Consider the following 20594-nt stretch of genomic DNA (forward strand, 5'->3'; position numbering starts at 1 on the left):
CATCGAAATAGAAACGTGGAAGCAAAACGTTTCGGATGCAGGAAATTTTTTTTTTAAAAAGTTAGGAAATGGAAACGTTTTGAAAATATACGTTAAAACACCAAACATAAAAAGCATACTAAAAGGAATATTTGAAATAACACAAATTCAAAACAAAAATATCAAATAGTTGAGCTAAAACACTATTGATTTGATATAACACCAAGCATTGTTTTAGCGTTAATTTGTCATCACTGTTAATTTGTGGACTCACTGTTGATTTCTGGACTGTTTGACTTTGGTGAATCTTCGATTGATATACTGTAGTTCTAATTAACATCTTAATGCCAAAAGTGTTATCTTTTTATTGATTTTGTTTTTTTAATTAAATTTTGAAACTTTTTGTGTTGTGTTTTTGCTCTAGCTATGGACATTGATGCTTCGTGTAGCTTACTTTTGTGTGGGAAATCCTCTGTGGGAACTGATACAACAACTCGTTTGAAGCTCAATAATTCCAGATAAATTCCAAAGTTTCAATCTTTTTACAATCTGAGATCAAGAATTAGTCAGAGATGATGATTCCTTCAATCTTTCATTGTTCATGAACTCCATTTCAACTCATAGGCTTGGGAGGCTTCTCATTTTGTCTTTGCGGTTGCTTTCCACTCACGATGTTGTTCGTTCCTCGGTAAGCTCTTTTAGTTTCTCATTTGGTCTCATCTGTCTTGTATTCTCTTAAGGTGTTGTTTTTAAGTTTCTTTCAGTAACTTCTTTGAGATTCCAGTTGGTTCTGTTTGTGTCACAGGTCGAGGTAAAGAGTTTTTTGAACAATGTTGGATTAGATAGTATAGTAAGCAAGTAATAAAAATGTCTGGAATGGACGAAAATGCCGAAGAATGTTTAGGAATCTCGAAAGGGTTGTCTTATGTATTCTTTTAATCTAGAAATGGAAGATATTTAAGTTGTGCCTTTGATACATTATGTATGTTGTTAGAGATAGAATCCCAAAACAAGAAGTAATATCAAAAACCCTTTTATTATAATAGTATATAAACAAAATAATAAAATAACAAGAGTAAAACCCCCAAAGAGAACTATGTTCTCTTCCCTCGGCCTAATCCGACTGAAACATCCAAAGCACTTTCTAGCTTGGATGAGTCTTACAACCTAGACTTCATCTCTATATATAACCAAACTCGTAAAATAAAACCCTTAGAGAAAAGGAAAGTAGAAAATAGAAATAATCCTAAATAGTTAAATAGAAATATTTGTAACATTGTCTACCGCTCCAAACAGCCTTGTCCTCAAGGCTGGATTCAAAATGTTACTTGCCCTTACACAACCATTATCTCTCCATCTATAACTGTTTCGTCCTCTGCCAACATCAAAGCTTTAAGAGACTTATATGGACAACCATGTTGAGGAGAGTAGGGTTGCTTGCAGCGGAAACATAATCCTCTCGCCTTCATGTCGAGATACTCTTGGTGTGAATATTGACGTGTACCCTTTGGCCTATAAGTGTTGCTGCTTGAACAAACCTGAGAAGATGTATGTGTTAACACAGCTTGTTTCCCATGATCAGGGGTCCGTAGGGAATGATTTTTAGCTCCAAAACTCTCTTTAAATCGCCTAACTGCCTTATCAGGTGGTTTGTCTTTGTCTCCATAGTAAAATTCCAACTCTTTTTCAATAGAGCATGAAACATGAATTGTCGTTCTTAATTCTCTAGCATCATATGGACATTATTCACATGAATCTCCTCTTTTAGTCCGTTGAGAAATAACCCCAACTGAAGGTGCAGATCTAGAGAAGAATTTGAGCTGCTCGAGCAAGAAATTCAGTGACAAACTCATCCACTGAACCTGTTTGCTGAAGGGTTGCTAATTGTTCGAACGAAGATGTTGTAATGTCTCCTCCAACCTGTTCCATCATTTCTGTCTTAAGCTGTACCCAAGACAGTGTTGGAATTTGCTGGCGAAGCCACTGTAACCAGTGCAGCGCATCGCCTACTATTGTCAGGAAGGCGATATTAAATTTCTTATCAGGATATGTGTCGTGAAGTGAGAAGTATGGTTCAGCTCGTGCCAACCACCCAAGTGGATCTTCACTATTGAAACTCGGCATCTCGACTTGCTGCACCACACAGAGGTTATCATCTTTAGAAGCTTCCATCGTAACTTGCTGCTCCATAGCGTTACTTTTGACTGTAGAAGCTGACGAGAGGTCGTGCGAGTCGGAGGTAACCCCACTCTTTTGACCAGAATCTTGCATGAATTGCTTAAAAAAGGTTTGCATTTCATCAGATTTGGCATATAGCCCATCGATCTTTGAAGACAAAACCTCAGACTCTTTTCTAAAGTTTGAAGATTCTTAGGGGGTGTATTGAAAGTGGAATTTCGAATGATTTTGGATTTCTTTTAAAATCACCTGTTATTCAATTAATGATTTCTAAATCACTTCTCAAATCCAATGTTATTGAATATGGAATTTGTAAAAAATCATTCAAAATCACTCACAATCTCTGTTATTCAATCAAAAATTTGTAAAAATTATATCAAATCCTCTGTTATTCAAAACATAACTTTTTTTCTGATAAAATCATAACAGTGATTTTGAAAGACTATGTATACATTTTTGTAAGAGAAATCTTGTTTGAAAAATCACACCTTTACAAGTGTGACTTGGGAAGGATTGGTCATTGGTTAAAAAAAAAACAATTCACATTATCGAAGAAAAAAGTCATTTTCAACTTTCTTATCTATAGTGTTCAACTCTCTTTTGAACAAAAAAGCTCAGGAGACGTGCCTCGAATATTCTAAATCTGATTCATATATCAAAGACTATTCTGAATTTGATTGATATAATCAAAGAGGTTTGTATCTCTCATATATGGTTCATTTATCGAGAGAGACTATGTGAGATTTTCTATGTTGCTTTTGAAATCTTCTAACAAAATTTTGTTATAGATCAGCAGAAACTTCAAACTCAGCAGTCCCATCATGTTTCACAGTAGCTATTTGGTTCAACAATTTAATTAAGCTGCAATTTTAAAAGTAATACCCAAGTAATATTGCCCGGAAAAGTAGGAATGAAAAGGGTTTAAATTCAAACTGATGTCACATGTAACTATAAATTATACAACGCACTATGGTTATACTCAGTAATATAAATTAAACAAAACCAAAGAACACGAACATGGCTTGCCCAGAAAATAGGATGGTGACTTTTGTATTTAATGTGATTTTGTGGAAAATCTCATAAAATCACTCCAAAATTATTTTTAAAATCTCACCAAATCTCATGAAATCACAAACTAATTTTTTTATTACAAATGAAAAATAACACCAAATCCATCAAATACTTTAAAACCCCACTTTAAATTTCCTAAAATCCAAAATATCATAAATCTCACAAAATCCTTCAAAATTTCACTTTCAATACACCCCCTTAGAGAAAGTATTATGATTCTTCTCTAACTCTTCCAAACGTTCAGCTTGTCGTGTCTGTGCCATGTTTCAGGCATTTGTCTTTAGGTCGGACCAATTGTTAGAGATAGAATCCCAAAACAAGAAGTAATATCAAAAACGCTTTTATTATAATAGTATAGAAACAAAATAATAAAGTAACAAGAGTAAAACTCCCAAAGAGAACTATGTTCTCTTCCCTCGGCCTAATTCGATTGAAACCTCCAAAGCACTTTCTAGCTTGGATGAGTCTTACAACCTAGACTTCACTTCTATATATAATCAAACTCGTAAAGTAAAACCCTAAGAGAAAAGGAAATAAGAAAATAGAAATAATCCTAAATAGCTAAATAGAAATATTTGTAACATATGTGGTGTCCCTTGTTTCAGAAATCTGTTTTTTAAGTGTTGCGCATTCATAGTTCATCGATTTTTAGGGTTTGCCGTATATTGATGTTAAAAATAAAGTGGCCAATGATCTTTATTTGAATGGCCTAAAGGTTGGATGCATTCACCTCCACATACAGATCAAGAAAGTTCCATGTTAGTATTGGTAATAAGCATTACTCTTTAGAAGTTGGTGACTTTATAAGAAAGTCGAAGCAATTTTAGAAGCAGGATTGGTTGTAGTCTGGTTACTTTGACTTGATTTACTTTTTATCCAAAAGAAAATGACAAAGCTGATGCTTTTTGCAGGTGTAGGATTGAATGTGGACAATGAGCAACCAACCACATGCTTAAATGCAATACTAAAAGACATCTCTCTTGCATCGAACCTGCTTAAAAGAGAAGAAAATTCTTGGTGCCTACTTTGATAAATTTGAAAATTTCTTTGATCTATCTATGGACCAAGTTAATGTAATCCTCTCATGAGACTGCTTAACGATTCCTCCATTATGAGCATCTTTCTCTCTTTAGAGCTATCCTCCAAAAAAATATTTGTTGATTAGTTATTTAGAAGAGAGTAGAGTAAGATAGGGAATAATAGAGTATTGAGTACTGATAATCATTTTACTCCATTATCAGTCATCAGTATTGAGTATTGAGTATCTACCCTTCCACAGGAGATAATTTTCCTACATTTGGAACAGAATTTTTGCATTGTTGCTTCACAGTTGGGCATTGACGTTTCCCAAACCGCAGGAGAGGGCATCAAGCTACTGCACATTCAATTGTGGTACATGTGCTGGTTGAAATTTCAAGAATAGTTTACAACTGAGAGTAGAAGAGTAATCTGGGAGAAGAACACATTTAAACACCTGCTACTACTTTCAGCTGTTAAGAAGACAAGGGGAGCTGATCCAAAGTCCATCAAATTCTTGTTGAAGAATGTAACTATTAAACACAATCTACATATTTTCCAGAAGCATGATCTATTTCCAAGAGGTCATTCCAGTATGCAGAAATCAGTTGCTAAATCAAGCTCTCTTAGTTCAGTTCCAGCAAGGACAGAGTTGGGTTTGAGGCTAGAATGGTTTGACATTCAATAATGTATGTCCAAGAGTACTGCTAAAACAAAAGAAACAGCAGTGACTACTGAGTTCATGTCTCATGTTGTGTACACGGCTGGAATTAAAACTACTGAGGTTGCTAGGAGATCGAGGGACAATGTGCAAGAGACGTCTATGCTTGAAAGAGTGCAGCCTGAGCTTGACGAAGTGTCACATATTGAAGCAGAGCGAAAACTAATGCAGGAAGAAATAGCATTTATGCAATTACAAGTCCATCACCAATTGCTTCAAGCTCAACAATACACACGGAATAACGATATTACAGCAGACGAAAAAAAGTGCTTTTAGTCGGTTATTCCAATTATTTCTTTTCGGTGTGGCATTGCTGGAGAAACAGGGACTTGTGTCTTTTTAGACTACTGACTCACCACAATCTACAACAAATTGGACCATTACATAAGAAGATGACGTATCCAGCTGTTTCACACGAAGACATTGATTGAAGTGGATGGCACAAGAGGAGAGAACCTCCAGCAATTGGCCACAGTTTTACACACCTTTGGGGAACAAAACCTGGAAAACTGATATCTTGTGTTTAATGTGATTTTAAAGCTTAATTATTCATTGTTTTGTGCATATTCATTAGCATTTAGGTTGTTTAGGTTGCATTTTGCATCAAGTTTGGTATCTCAGGTGTTGGAGTAGAGATCTACAAGAAAAGTGTGCTTTGGAGCTAAATAAGTCAAGAATTAGCAATATAATGGATGACACACATTTAGATGTGCACAAGATGATTGATGATTCGGAACCAGTCTGCAGTTCCTCAAAGATCGAATCGTATGAAGATATTTCCTTGGGATTTAGCTCTGGAGTTCTTCACCAAAGTAATTGGAAATTGAGTAAGCTTTCCAATGGAGGAAATTTCAGGACAATCGGATGTGTGTGAAAGGAGATATACCTGTTTTAGTGAGCGTATATACAGCCAGAGGACGTATATTGAGCGTATGGAGCAGCGGCCAAGGATCAGCGGTCAAGACGTGGCCGCGTGAGGCGTTGAGGATCTCAAGCGAGTACACCAGCGGCTAAGGATCAGCGGTCAAGAGCTGGCCGATGGAGCTTACAAGGAGGCAAGCGGATGCACCAGCGGCCAAACCATGGCCGATGGAGTTCACAAAGAGGCAAGCGGATGCACCAGCGGCCAAGACAAGCGGCCAAACCATGGCCGCTGGAGCCATCTCCACACTTGTTTTATTTTTGACCCGGGTTTGACTCAGTTTGTTTTGGGTTGACCTAGGTTCTCTTCTACTCTCCTATAAATACTCTAAACCTATTAAGGAGACATCTCTCTTATCTTATCTCTTGTTTTATCAGCCACTTAGGGTTCTTAAGCTTGTTTACTCTTGGTTATTAAATCCTTGGTTGATTTCCCAGTTTTTAATAGTAATTTCTCTTTCAAATCTCTTAATCCTTGGTTGATTTCCCAGCTTTTAATAGTAATTTCTCCGTCACACCTTGAGTCCGGTTGGAATCGTACGAAAAACTTCCGGATCCCGGGATTTGTGGATAAGATAAAAAATTGCAGGAATTCGATTTCTTGGTGGAGAAAGAATAACGTTTATTCAGGCCCAAGGCTCATCTCTTCCCTAAAGGCGGCTTTACAGGAGGCGAAGATGGATGATTTGATTTCTCAGGAGGAAATTCGGGGTATAGAGAGGAAATTGAAAGAGGCGTACCGGGATGAAGAATTATACTGGCAACAAAAGAGTAGGAAGTTTTGGCTACGGGTTGGGGATAAGAATACAAAATTTTTCCAAGCCTCTACTAGACAGCGACGGGTAAGAAATAGGATTATTGGTTTGTTTGATGCTGATAATGTATGGAATGAATTGGCCTCCGGGATGGAGAATATCGTTACAAAATATTTTGAGGACCTTTTTAGGAATTCAGAGGCCCAAGGTGTGACGGAGATGCTTCAAGAGATTAATCCATTAATTTCGGATGCTATGAACAGAGATTTAATTCGGGAAATTTCAGAAGCGGAAGTTCGGAAGGCCCTGTTTGCTATGCATCCGGAAAAAACTCCAGGACCTGACGGCATGACGGCTTTGTTTTTTCAACGTTTTTGGTCATCCTTAAAAGGGGATTTAGTGGCTTTGGTTAGAGAATTTTTCCGATCAGGCAGTTTTGATCCACGTTTAAACGAGACAAATATTTGTCTCATTCCTAAAGTTGATCGGCCGCAGCGGATGGCGGAGTTTAGACCGATCAGCCTTTGTAATGTGAGCTATAAAATTATTTCCAAGGTTCTGTGTTTCCGGCTAAAACGGTTTCTCCCATCCCTGGTTTCCGAAACACAGTCGGCTTTTGTTTCGGGCCGTTTGATTACGGATAATATTTTGGTTGCGCAGGAAATGTTTCATGGGTTAAATACTAATCGTAGGTGTAAATCGGAGTTTCTGGCCTTTAAAACAGATATGAGTAAAGCTTATGATCGTGTGGAATGGGATTTCTTAAAGGCGGTTATGGTTAAGTTAGGGTTTGATAGGAAATGGATTTCCTGGATCATGTGGTGCGTATCCTCGGTGTCATATCAAGTTCTCCTCAATGGTCAACCCCGGGGTTTTATTAAACCTCAGCGTGGTCTTCGCCAGGGGGATCCATTGTCACCGTATTTGTTTATCCTTTGCACAGAGGTGCTGATAGCGAATATCAAAAAGGCAGAAAGGGAGAAGAAAGTAACGGGTATCACAATCGCTCGCGATAGCCCTACCATTTCGCATTTGTTGTTTGCTGACGACAGTCTGTTTTTCTGTAAAGCAGAGGTGACTGAATGTAAGACGGTCATGGAAATTATCAGGAATTATGGCAAAACATCAGGGCAAGAGGTTAATCTAGAGAAATCCTCTATAATGTTTGGCAAGAAGGTTCCTCCTGAGATAAGGAATCAGTTGAAGTCAGTTATTGGTATTTCTAAAGAGGGAGGTATGGGCTCTTATTTAGGCATACATGAAAGCCTCCAAGGTTCCAAGACGAAGGTTTTTGGATATGTTAAGGATCGGTTGGACGACCGTGTTAATGGTTGGAATGCAAAGCTTTTATCGAAAGCAGGTAAGGAGATTATGATTAAATCAGTGGCGTTGGCACTCCCCACTCATGTGATGTCCTGTTACAAATTGCCACAAGATTTGACGTCTAAATTAACAAGTGCTATTTCCACTTTTTGGTGGAAATCCAATGATAGGGCCCGTGGTTTACATTGGGTAGCCTAGGAAAAATTGTGCAAGGATAAATGTGAAGGGGGTCTTGGTTTCAGAGCTCTGGAACAAGTTAATGATGCTATGTTAGCGAAACAGTATTGGCGGTTACTCCAACATCCGATGTCCTTAATGGCTCGGGTGTTGAAAGGCCGATATTTTAGTAATAAACATCCTCTTATGGCCAAAAAACCATATAATCCCTCCTTTGCTTGGAGGAGTATTTTCTCAACTAAGGGTTTGGTGGAACATGGAGCACGATGGGCGGTAGGTTCGGGTAATTCTATTTCGGTTTGGAGAGACCCATGGATACCGGACATTCGACCACGTCCAGCTAATGGTCGGGGTCGTCTCTGGCTACCGAGTTTGATGGTGAATCATTTAATTAATCCTGCTACGAAGGATTGGCATCTGCCTACTCTGGAGGAGTATTTGGATCCGGAGGATATACCGATTATTCAGAGTATGGCGGTCAGTAAAGTCCAGCAACCGGATCGCTTAGTATGGCACTTTTCCAAGTCAGGAAAATATACGGTTAAATCAGGATATCGGTTAGCTAGAGAATTAATGACGGATGTCGAATACGGGCCGACATGTTTGGCCCTTAGAGCCCAGGCGTGGAAGCTTGATGTTCCCCCGAAGGTCCAACATTTTTTCTGGCAGATTGCTTCGGGCACTCTCCTAGTGTTAGAACGACTTGCGTACAGGGGTGTCCGGTGTGATACTCTCTGTAAACAATGTGAGTCTGCACCAGAGACTATCAATCATGCTCTCTTTGAGTGCCCTCGCTCGCGGGATGTTTGGGGGTTGTCACCGGTCTTGTTAGCTCTTGATGGCTTCCCATTTGCTTCAATCTATGCGAATTTAGACTTTATTTTCTGGCGGGCTGCTTCTCAATCGGGGGAACCTGATGTAGCTCCTCGCCTTTCCTGGATACTTTGGTCACTATGGAAAGACAGGAATAAAAAAGTTTTTCAGGGCTTAGAGGCTGAGCCGATGGAGATTATTCTTCAGGCGAATAATGATAAAATTTTGTGGGAAGAAGCCAAATCTTTCGCGGTCAATTATTCGCCTTCTATGCCTTTGTTGGAGGACAGGAGGGTGTTTCCTCGATGTCAGATTGATGGTTCTTGGAAAGGTTCAGATACTCTGCAGGGTCTAGGGTGGTGGTGTTGTAGTGATGAAGATTCAACACTTCTTTTGGGAGCTCGGAGTCAGAGGCGCGGTCCTACGTCCTTACATGCAGAGCTGCAAGCCTTGATTTGGGCCATGGAGTCACTCATAGCGGCTGGAGTAGCCTGTCAGAGCTTCGAGACAGATTGTGCAGAATTAGTGGCGATGGTGCAGATGCCAGACGATTGGCCAGCTTTTTCGAATCTGTTGGAGGAGTTTTTTATGCTCAGATCACGTTTTCCATCCTTCTCACTGACCAGGATTACTCGAGAGCTCAACGTACGAGCAGATTGCCTTGCCCGCTTTTCAAGACCTTTATTATTTGAAATTTCTTTTGTAAACTCTTTTCCCCCGGTTTGAGCAACCAATCGGGACGTTATTTTTTAATTTGATTAATGTTTGGTTGAAAAAAAAAAAAAAAAACTCTATATGACTCTTTTCTTAATGAACATTGACAGTGTGGTTGCTATTTAAAAAATATTAATTTAATTACGATACATACGTCGTAATAATTTGGAGAAGACAATTATTGTATTTTTTTTGAAAGCTTACACTTTTTCCGTCGGGAAGATAAAAACGCCCTGCAGGAAAAAGACAAAGTCTGTAAAACAAGGCCCTTTTTTTTTCTTTTTTTTTTTCTTTTTTTTTTTTAAACAAGACCTTACTAGTCTATTCTTTTAATTTTGTAAAGTATAGTTATCGAAAGAGTGAAACAGATCAAAACAGCTATTACATTGTCGTGTTTGGTTTGATACCAAAATTAATAACAAAATTGTAAGTAGAACTACAGATTAGTTTTTGTATTTTCGATAGCTATATATAAAGGTAATGATGCCCAAAACAAGGGAAGACTTTTGAGGCCATACTGATATCAAATCTATCAACCCATAGTCCCCTACTTTGTACTCAGACTTCTCACGTTTGTTTTCATATATAAATTATCATCACCTCTTTTTGCCTACTCTTTTTTCAATTTATTTTTCATATTTACCTAAAATCTACTGTATTGAGTACACGCTTTATGTTTCATGATGATATTTGTAGTAATAATTACGGATTACGTATTTTAGAAGATCGACTAATTTTTGTGACACGTTTTATGTTTCATGATGGCTTCATTTCGTTGCCTCTTGTTTAAAACATAATTAAGAATCTTTTTAAAGGCTTATCAAAAATTGATGTGTTTTTACCAGATTAAAAAGAAAATTCGCACGTGATATAGTTACAAATAATCTAAACGAAAATAATGAGTCAAATACTGTTTAGTTACGTCGAAACGAGTCATCAGAACAAGTTATATGAGAAGTCACTGACTTTTGCTAAAAACATGCAAAAGAAAAAATTCAAACCTCGGTGGCATGCAAGTAGAAGCTAAAATTAGCTTTAAGATCAAAGCTTTTCTGATAAAGTTTTTTTTTTTTCTGATCAAGTTTTTCTTCGGACTCTGCCTCTGTTATTATACATGTGGCTCCGAATTATCTTTAACTTTCACATGAATAAAGCGACATAAATTCACAAAGACCACATAAGACAGCATAAAATAAGACAAAACGGAACTTAAAGAGACAAGACAGAAGGTACGTTAGATACAACATATTAGAATATTACATGTGACTTTCTTTTTTTTTTTTACAATCAAACCCCATATATTAAAGATGTGAATGGTTGCAGTGATTGGAGCGGATCAATCCATCTGTGTACTGAACCGCTTTTTATTTACCATCTGCAGTGGTGCGGTCTAAATAAAGCAGAGACAAGACTGCAGCAGACCAACTGCGGACCGCTTTTGCATACAAATAGATTTGGTTCGCAGCGGTATGTAGTCCGCTTTAAAAATGGAGCGGTCCAGATCGCAGATGGATTTGGCCGCCCTGACCGTAGTTACCATTCAAACCCTAAGTTATCGAAGGTGTCTCTCTTCGAGAGAGAGCTAGTTAGGTACGGACGAGTTTACATGGGAAAAACAGAAACCTCGTACTCTTGCATATTTCGCAAGTTTATCAGCACGGATATTATCCTCTCGAGGAATATATCTAATATTAAAATTAGTAAATCTATCTCTGAAATGAGTAAAATCCTTCAATTCTGATGAAAAGGTCGGTCAATCCTCGATATTAGACGTCATCCTTAGGAGATCTGAACAATCCGTAGCAAAAAGAGCTTTATCCAAGTCCAATGCTAATAAACACTCCATAGCCCAAATAAGGGTATCTAACTCTGCATTTAAAGGGGATAGGCTTTTGTGCGATCCTTTTAGCCCCATGTGCAGGATTCTATCACCGATAGACGCAATCCAACCATGCCCACTCCTATTGTAACAACCCGTCTCGTGGACCCCACTAGCCTCACTGCTAGCCCACTAGCCTCACTGCTAGCCGCCTCAACGGATCCCAAATATGGCCCTGCAGGGCATCGATCCTAACCCATCACTGTGGATATCTCAATCCACCAGTAGGTTATTGGTGCGCCAGACGTCCCTCGAACCCTGGTCCCCACCCATTAACAACCTTCCCACAGGACAAGCTGTCACCAATTGAGGTGCGTTGAGGCGGCTAGCAGTGAGGCTAGTGGGGTCCACGGGATGGGTTGTTACACCTATCCACCTGCGTATGCCAAGATCCATCTATAAAGCATACAAGAGATTCTTGTGGAATTGGGGTCGAAGGTGTGCCTGCTTCTACTACCGCTAGTGCTATGTCTCTATTATTTGCTTTTCTCCAAACTTCTTCTTCTTTGATAGCTTTTCCCAATGTATCTTGCAGAGACTCTGAGATATTTTCAAATACTTTCTTGTTTCTTGCCTTCCAAATGTATCACATCACCCAAGGGAATGTCCGCAGATTTTAACCAAGTGCACCATAGTCTCTACCGCTCCCATATAGAAAATCGAGGTTACTATATAGGGAAGATGAGGGAAACACCATAGGGTGGGTAGGGATTATCGTTAAAGCCCACACTTGATTTGCTGGGGGGCATTCTAAAAGCATATCATTTATAGTTTCCTCCTCCGCTCCACATCTAGGGCAATCTTTATCTCTACCAATATGGCGATAATGCAAGCGTTGGCATGTTGCCAAGCACACAGTCACACATTACCACACGAAATGCTTCAGCTTTTGTGATGTTTTTAACTTCCATGCTTCCGCCTTGAGTGTCGTAATACTAGGTCCCTGAGGATGGAGGTCGCAAACAGGACGAGAGATAGCTCTCGCGACTTCGTATCCAGACTTAATGGTACAATTTCCAGACTTTGTCAAGGTCCACGAATACCCGTCCCTCGAGGCATTTAAGCTCGGTTTAATTCCCAAAATAAGGGTAATTTCTTTCGGGGGGAAGAGTTCCCCAAGACGCTCCATTTTCCACTTTTTGTGTTGAAATCAACAAAGGTGTTAACACAAATCAAGGGATTTCTCTCATTAGTTAATCCTTGTGGCGGCCGCGCAGGCGTATCCGGGATCCATGGTTCAGTCCAAATGCACGTAGTGAACCCCGAGCTTATGGTCTTATGGATTTTGTACGAGAGAACATGTTTTGCCGCCAACATGCTCTTCCAGCCATATAAAAGTCGATTTGATACTTGTATCTCTAATGGACTACAATATCGAAAGTATCTCTTTTTAAGAACTCGACTAAGGAGAGAATCTGGATATCTGAGCAATCTCCATAGTTGCTTTGCCAACAGGGCAAGATTAAATTCTTCTAGTGTTCGAAAGCCTAGCCCACCTTCCGAGAGTTGGGTACACATTTGCTCCCAAGAGATCCAAAGTAGTCCTTTACTATCTGTTTTATTTCTCCACCAGAAATCGGCAATGGTATTACTTAATTTTGAACATATAGCTTTTGGTAAGAGAAAACACGACATTACATATGTCGGAATTGCTTGCGCCACTGATTTCATCAAGACTTTCTTGCCTCCTTTGGATAGGGATTTTAAAGTCCATAAGTTTACCCTTTTATAGAGTTTATCCCTCACGAATGCAAAGACTTGTACCTTTGACCCATGAATCTTCTCGGGGAGACCCAAATATGTATCCATACCTCCTTCTTGTGATATCCCAACAATAGATTTGATCTCTTGTCGTATATGGAACGGGACCTTGGTTCCAAATATAATAGAAGATTTGGAAAAGTTAATTTCTTGTCCGGATGCTTCGCCATAAATGCGAAAATATTACATGCGACTTTTTATTTGTCTATATGTAAAAATGCGACCTTTCTTTTCTCTTGCTTTCTTTTCTTGTAATATCTTTTTTTATTTTTTATATACAGCCCTTCACAATAGTTTTAGAAAAAAAAATTAATTTACTCTATGACTCCGAATTTGTTGGTCTTGAAGATTACGTACTCTTAACGTACGTAGAGACAATTGAATGTGGCTGCTTAGGGCTTCTTCAACAATGTCTTCATTTTAAGAAGAGTTCACCTTTAAAATAAAAGTTGGAAGGTGACTTACTCCAATGGTATATTCTCAAATTTAATTTTTTAAATTTTTCTATTTACATTATAGTCCATAGTCTTACCAAAATTTATTATAATTACAAAACTTTCATAGATAAATATAAAATACACAATTAAAAAATATATCAAAAATATTAATAAAATACAATATTCTATATGATAAAACAACATATATATACATATATATCAAAAACATAAAATAAAATAACATATAAAATATAAAGTTATTCAATATAATTATTTCCACAGATATAAGAGAACTATTTGTAAAATATAAAAGTTATAAGGACTAAAATAAAATATATATAAAATTTTAAGGAGTTCAATAGTGCACGCTCAAATTTGAGGGTTCACTATTCAAACCCTTAAAATTTGAGGGTTTAAAGGTCTGTTTGAATTAAAAACCTTTCAAATTTTGAGGATTTAAGGCAATGTTTTTAAACCCGATCCGAAAAGTAAACCGGACAACCTTCTGGGTCACTGGGTTGATCCGGTCCGACCGTTGGTCATTAATTTACTGAATATCAATATATATCATATATGTTTATACTTTTGTTTTATGAATATCCAAACAAAATCTTTCCATATCTATCATTTATGAATTAGTATATATTTTTGAGCAATAATTATAAAATTTTATTTTTTATCATTTTAAATCCAAACAAGAACAGCAAGATATAATAGGAGAATATGAGAATACTAATAAAAAAAAGTATTTCTATTTTCCACATAAATTAATACTAAAAAAAAATGTGACTGAACAAAAAACAGAAGGAAACGAGGTACACTCAAATTTTCTCCCACATCGGATGATAATAGAGAAAGCAGTACATGATTTTTTCTATATATATACTCGTTTAAGTTAAACAATTAAGTGTTAAAATTGACCCAGATTTCCGGTTAAACCACCGGTTAGCGGGTTTTAGCCGAATTTTTCCGGTTTTATCCAAGTTTTTTAATATCCGATTTTTAAGTAATAACCAAATTGGGATATTTTTCGGTTTGCAGTTAAACCGGTTCGACCAACCGGTCTGATCCGAGTTTCAAAATATTGGTTTAAGGTTCTGTTGGACATGCTCTTAGAACAAGTTTTCTAGGAAATAGAAAATTCATCTTACAGTCCATGGATATACTAAACATTCAATATGGAATCCTGTTTATCTATTGAGATTAATATATGTGAGCCGGTTCATCATAGATTTTGTTCTATTTAAAATCACTTGATTCGCTCGAGTACGTAGCCTCTTCGAGTGTTGATTTTAATTAAGGCATGAAACTGTTTGGAAATGCATTGATGACAATTCCGTCAGCATTGTCAAGGCTGTAATGATGAGTTCTCCCGTCAGCATTGTGAAGGCTGATAATGATGAGTTCTCCGTTGAAACCTCTATTGGTATCTCCAGTCCAGACCTTGGTTGGGACTCCATCCTGTGCCCATAGATAGAGTTAAAACGGATTTAAATATGTTTCAATGTTGTAGTTTTATACAAAATTGCTTGAACACTTGTAGTATCTAAAATCAAACTCAGTTAACACCTGTCTATATATTTATTTATTTTTAAAAAAAAAATTAATTATTCAAACAGATAGTATACTATTTCTTATTTGAATAATTAATTATTCAAACAAAAAAATTAATTATACACTAAGACTATTATTACTGGTGATTCCTTCCCACTAAATTCTCTTATTAAAAGCTAATAAAAAATATAAGAAGGAGAGAGATGTAAGAAAATGTTGCTCAAAGTATCAGAGGAAGAAACGTTCCTTTACCTTTTCTTAATTTCTTATTTGTTATATATTAAAATATTTTTTTTTTTGTTTTTTGAGTAACGTGATCAGTTCTCCCACTAGTGATGCTTTAATATCGTTAAGAGCATGATTACTGGTGTAACTCTCTGGGTTACTCTCTGTATTGGGGCCCAAATTTGTAATATAAAACCCATATTTTAGTCCAATATGAAGAGTATCGGTTCTGTGGGAAGGGTTTGGAGCAACAGCTTAAGTAACGCGACGTGGCTATTTGTGATTGGTGGATTCAGAAATATAAAAGGTAATTTTTTTTTTCCTCATTTTTTTTTTCATTCTTTCCCGACATCTCTCTCCTCTCTCGTCTCTCTCGTCCGTGGGAGATAATCAGGCGAATCAACAACCATCGGAAAAATCAACCGATTACCATCGAATCGTTGATTTTTCCGGCTAAATCTCGATGGTATTGAAGCTAATGGCTCAAATTTTTCTTGTCACCACCATCATCGTTAGAGCTGGTGGTTGTTGTACTGCAAACTGAGACTTTATCGGAGGCATGTCTCTCGTTGTTGTTGTTGGTTACTTCAGAATGATTTTCTTCTGATCTTGATCTTCTTCTTTTCAGGGCAATCAAAATCAACAGAACCAAACTTAGAAATTGGAAGTGACCCGCTTAACATATCTTGATCCAAACTTAGAAATTGAAGAGAAGGAAGCGTATAGGTAATGTCTTTTGAGTTAGTATGGTCTTGGTAATGTAGGACTTAGAATAAGTGGAGTTTGTAATATACTAATGACTGAAGTTGTCAAAGTAGTCTGTCTGCATTAAGAGATGTCTTGAAGTTTAGGTGATAGTATCCACTATCCATTGATGCTCGTACGATTCTTTCTATTAGCTTGTATAGTCCGATCTGTTTTCTATTAAAGTAGGCTGCTGAATTTATCTGAAATTTCACTATATGAACTAGATTTGATTTTAATATTTGCCATTAGATATTTGATCGGAAACTCTTCTTTACTCTTTTGTTAGATTGTGTTCTATTATGAATGTTCTTGATTGTGTTCTGTTAATCCATCCATCATGCAATGCAATGTTTGTTTTAAATTTTTATCTAACCATTCATCAAGAAACTTAAAACATAGAGAAATAAATCCAAACATAAAATTAATACATGTTATACAGTATTTGTCATCTTATATGAAAGTTAATCTGAATTTTGTAAAATATATTTAATATTCTAAATTTTGTAAAATATGTTTAATATTCCAAAATTTGTAAAATATGTTTAATATTTCAAAGTTTTATGTAATATAAAAAAATTAAATAATTGTTTTATCATTTTACATAATTAAATTTTGATAATTAATAAACATAAATTAAAAAATTATTATTTAAATGCTTGAGTAACCTTTTTTGGGGTTCTCTAGTAATAAAGTGATTTTGCTTAAGTTCTTTTAGGGTTATTTTACTTAATTTATGATTATTTATATAATAAATTAATGTGAGAGTAACTATGATGGGTTACTCCAGTAATGATGGTCTAACATTATAAAAAAATTCCACTAGTTTCCCGTATAAACGACAAAACATTTATGTCAATAAAAAGACCTTCAAACGGACACATTCACTTCTACTGTTCAACCTGAAAAACTAGTGTTAAATAATAATAGTATCTGTTTCACCAACTCTTTCTAACAAGATAGAATACAAATTAGAATCCTATGTTTGATAAATGTAAGTGTGAACATGGTCTACAGTTTGCATGGAAATAAATGGACATGCAATAACTGTATCAAGATATCGGGCGTGATTGGTAAACACTAATAAAGCTTTACAAATGATATAACTTTGGATTTTTACCAATCATAAAAGCTTTACCAAAAACTTTATTTTCAGTTTTTTTATACAACTTTCATGTACATCTCTTTTTTACAGCTTTGCACTATTCCGTAAAAACTTAGAATTTTAACTTACAGCTATTCTGTACAGTTTTGGCTATATTACCAATCAGACCCATCATTTTACATCTATATTAATAAGTTTATATATTGTAGCAAAGCAAATTGAATAGAAAGAAGAAAAACTCTATATCAGTATTAGTGTATGCAGTATTGCATATCAACATATCATTTTAACTAAAACTATCTTTGTTTATTTCGTGAGAAATGTAACTTTATATATATTATATTTCTTTTCTTTTAATTTGGTTCTAATCAATTTGGACTATTCATTTGTTTTTAAATAACCATCTAAGAGGGAGAAACAGAGTTTTATATAGAGAAGCAAAGAATAAGCTATATCTAGATATATTATCAAATTTGTGTTTTTATTTGAAACCAGATTTCTATAAATCAGGTTTTAATTAGTAACATTTGAGTTTCAATTTTGAACCGGAATATGTGAAAAATATCTTCACATTTGTCCTGCAATTGAAATATTGACCCATTAATTGTACAAATCAGAAGATGTCTCATCGACAATACGTTTGAGAACCCACTGGGTAAACTCTGTTTCTCCCATCTTCTCAATCACGCCGCCAGATCAAAATATTCAATAGACCATAAAAAGGCTACCATTTTTTTTTATCAAAATAAAGTATTGGGACATTAGACGACATTAAATGCCAAAAAAGTTAAAAACAAAATAAGAAGAAAAAAAACAAATAGCCCAAAAACTTGTCTGAAAAAGCTTCTAGTCTGATTCTTCTCTTCTGACACGTTTTCAATCACCTTAAAACTTCAAATCTCTCCTCGTTTCTCCCACAACAAGTCACGCCTCATCTCTCTCACTCCCCCTTGTACGTCTGTATGTATACACTTTCACAACCTTATCTTCTCAAAAGCCCTTTGCCCTCACTGTCGCCTCACTAGAACACAAAGCTCCTTCTCCTCTCTCTCTATCTCTTCTTTCACCTTCTTCCATCTCCATGGAAAAGAAAAATCCCATTAAATCACTAAACCCAAACGCACCGGAATTTTCACCGGCGTTTACTCGAAACCCTAATCTGTACCATCCTTCGCCCCCGCCTCCTATATTCTACTTTAACAAGCCGTTTCCTTATCACACCAAGCTTCAAAAGACCAAGCCGTTTCTTTGTCAGACTAAGCTTCAGAAGAACACGACGTTACCTTATCAGACCAAGCTTCAGACGAGCAAGCCGTTTCCTTATAACACCAAGCCTTGGGAGGCTAGTACCGGCGCAGATGTTAAGCCGGCAAAAAGCCCTTTCCGTAATGGGTTTTGTAACCAGAGATGTCTCCCACCTCGGCTTTTGAAGAAGTTTTCTTCCGAAAAGTTTGTGCCTTTACCGGAAAATAAGCTCGCCGGTAAAACATCCGTCATGGTTAAGAATATACCTAACTGTCTCGGGTCAGATTTATCTCTCTTCTCTCTCAACTTAGTTTTCTTTTAGTTGTGATAGATGAACTAAAATAATTTTTTTATGTAGACGAACCGATCTTTTGAGGATTTTGGACAAGCATTGCCGGAAACACAACAGAGAGTCTTCATATGACTTTCTATATCTGCCTATGGATTTTGTGTGAGTTAATGCTAATTTTTTTCACTTTCTTTGGGCAAGATTAGAGTGAAATAAATGCTTCTTGCAATGTCGGTGATGATGGATACATTTAATATTTTTACAGGAAACGAGCAAATTTGGGTTATGCCTTCGTTAACTTCACTACCTCCGTCGCAGCTGAGAGATTCCAGAGAGAATTCGAAAACTTTTCTTGGGGTAATCTCGGATATAGGAAGAAGGTCTGCGAAATCACTGTGGCTAAGTATCAGGTTTGAGTTTTTTTCTTTTTGGTGATTAATTTGTTTTTGCTTATGTAGAATTAAGTAGTAAAATTTTGTGTTTAAGTCTCTTTCTTTTTTTTGTTAGAAGATTCTCTGTTATTCTTGTGAAAGTTTAGTATCTGTTGTTGCTAGTTTAGAGTTAAATTCCGCAATTTTGTGTTTGAGTCTCTTTTTTCTTGTTTTGCTTGTTAAGACTCTTTTATACTTGGTTTTGTAAATGTTGTTAGAGTTAACGTTTTGTTAGAAGACTCTCTGTTATTCTTGGTTTTGTAAATGTAGTTTGGAGTTAAGTAGTGCAATTTTGTGTTTTTAAGTCTCTTTTTGTCTTGTTTTGTTTGTTAAAAGACTGTATTGCTTTTGGTTTATTTATTGTTGTTGCTTATATAGAGTAAACGTCGTTTCTTTTTCTGATATGATTTAGTGTTTGGATCTCTTTCGTTTTTGTTTGTTAAAGACGCTTGTTTTGGTTGTTAAAGAATCTTTTATTCTTGGTTTAGTTGCTGCAGCTGCGTATTTAGAGTTGTTAAAATTTTGTGGTTGATTTTTGTTATAGGGGAAAGAAGAGCTGACTAAACATTTCAAGGACTCAAGGTTCACTTGCCACACCGACAATTATCTTCCGGTGGTTCTGTCTCCGCCGAGTGATGGCTTCATAGGTTACACTCTCACGACGCTTGGTGACAGAGTCGGCTTACGTGGCGGTGGTTCACGTCGTGGTTCATGGCGTTAAGATTTCTAGGGTTTCCTAGAAGAGGAATTGTGTTTTCATTATCTCCCTGGATTTGAGATTTTGCAGGATGACGTGGCGTCACCAGCTGGGGTGAAATGGAAACATAGCTTCCCTCTTTCTCTCTCGTTCACTTTTTACTTTCCTAGTTAATGTGTTTGTTAAGGTGTGTTATGGACTTAAATACCGCTACAATGGTCAAAGTGCTCAATTATTCCACGTTTAGTTTTCCTATGTCTTTTTGATTTTTTATTGTTTTCAGCTATGTGTCTCGTTGACTTCTACAACAACCAATGTTTTCACGACTGGACCGGAAGATGAACCGGATTACTTTCTGGGTCACCGGGTTATCGGTTCAACCATGTTCGACTATTGATTATGATTTGTTTATTATATTTATAAAAATTATATAGTTTTATAAAATACTAAAATAAAAATAATCATACCATAGTTAATAAATTATTAATCTAAAAACAAAAATAAACTAATAAAGTGAATGAACCTATTGAATAGAAAAAAAAATACTAAGTAAAAAAT

General features: G+C 36.4%; 2 protein-coding genes and 1 pseudogene across 2 annotated transcripts; all 3 read left to right on the forward strand.

Annotated features, from left to right (window-relative positions):
• Window positions 1-396: 396 nt before the first annotated feature.
• On the forward strand, window positions 397-4514 carry LOC104759745 (biotin--protein ligase 2-like; annotated as a pseudogene).
• A 1490-nt stretch (window positions 4515-6004) lies between these two features.
• Window positions 6005-9681, forward strand: LOC147924343 (uncharacterized). Its single transcript, XM_087496728.1, has 3 exons — window positions 6005-6139; window positions 6379-8002; window positions 8192-9681. The coding sequence occupies exons 1-3, from the start codon at window positions 6005-6007 to the stop codon at window positions 9679-9681; spliced, it is 3249 nt and encodes a 1082-aa protein (XP_087352854.1).
• Window positions 9682-18206: 8525 nt separating this feature from the next.
• On the forward strand, window positions 18207-20289 carry LOC104757887 (protein MEI2-like 4). The gene is made up of 4 exons (XM_010480666.3): window positions 18207-18898; window positions 18978-19070; window positions 19174-19318; window positions 19884-20289. Exons 1-4 carry the CDS (start codon window positions 18456-18458, stop codon window positions 20058-20060), a joined length of 858 nt encoding a protein of 285 aa, XP_010478968.1. The 5' UTR covers window positions 18207-18455; the 3' UTR covers window positions 20061-20289.
• The last annotated feature ends 305 nt before the right edge of the window (window positions 20290-20594 follow it).

Source organism: Camelina sativa, chromosome 17 (genome assembly GCF_030686135.1).
Source record: "Camelina sativa cultivar CO46 ecotype springtype chromosome 17, ASM3068613v1".
Taxonomy (NCBI): domain Eukaryota; kingdom Viridiplantae; phylum Streptophyta; class Magnoliopsida; order Brassicales; family Brassicaceae; genus Camelina; species Camelina sativa.

Excerpts from the sequence above, each read along its gene's own strand:
- LOC104757887 (XM_010480666.3), top strand. The coding sequence starts at position 18,456 with ATGGAAAAGAAAAATCCCATTAAATCACTAAACCCAAACGCACCGGAA. Across the intron at positions 18,899-18,977 it reads AATATACCTAACTGTCTCGG|ACGAACCGATCTTTTGAGGA; the intron begins GTCAGATTTATC and ends TTTTTTATGTAG. Across the intron at positions 19,071-19,173 it reads TATCTGCCTATGGATTTTGT|GAAACGAGCAAATTTGGGTT; the intron begins GTGAGTTAATGC and ends ATATTTTTACAG.
- LOC147924343 (XM_087496728.1), top strand. The coding sequence starts at position 6,005 with ATGGAGCTTACAAGGAGGCAAGCGGATGCACCAGCGGCCAAACCATGG. Across the intron at positions 6,140-6,378 it reads CTGGAGCCATCTCCACACTT|CTTTTAATAGTAATTTCTCC; the intron begins GTTTTATTTTTG and ends TTGATTTCCCAG. Across the intron at positions 8,003-8,191 it reads AAAGCTTTTATCGAAAGCAG|GGGGTCTTGGTTTCAGAGCT; the intron begins GTAAGGAGATTA and ends ATAAATGTGAAG.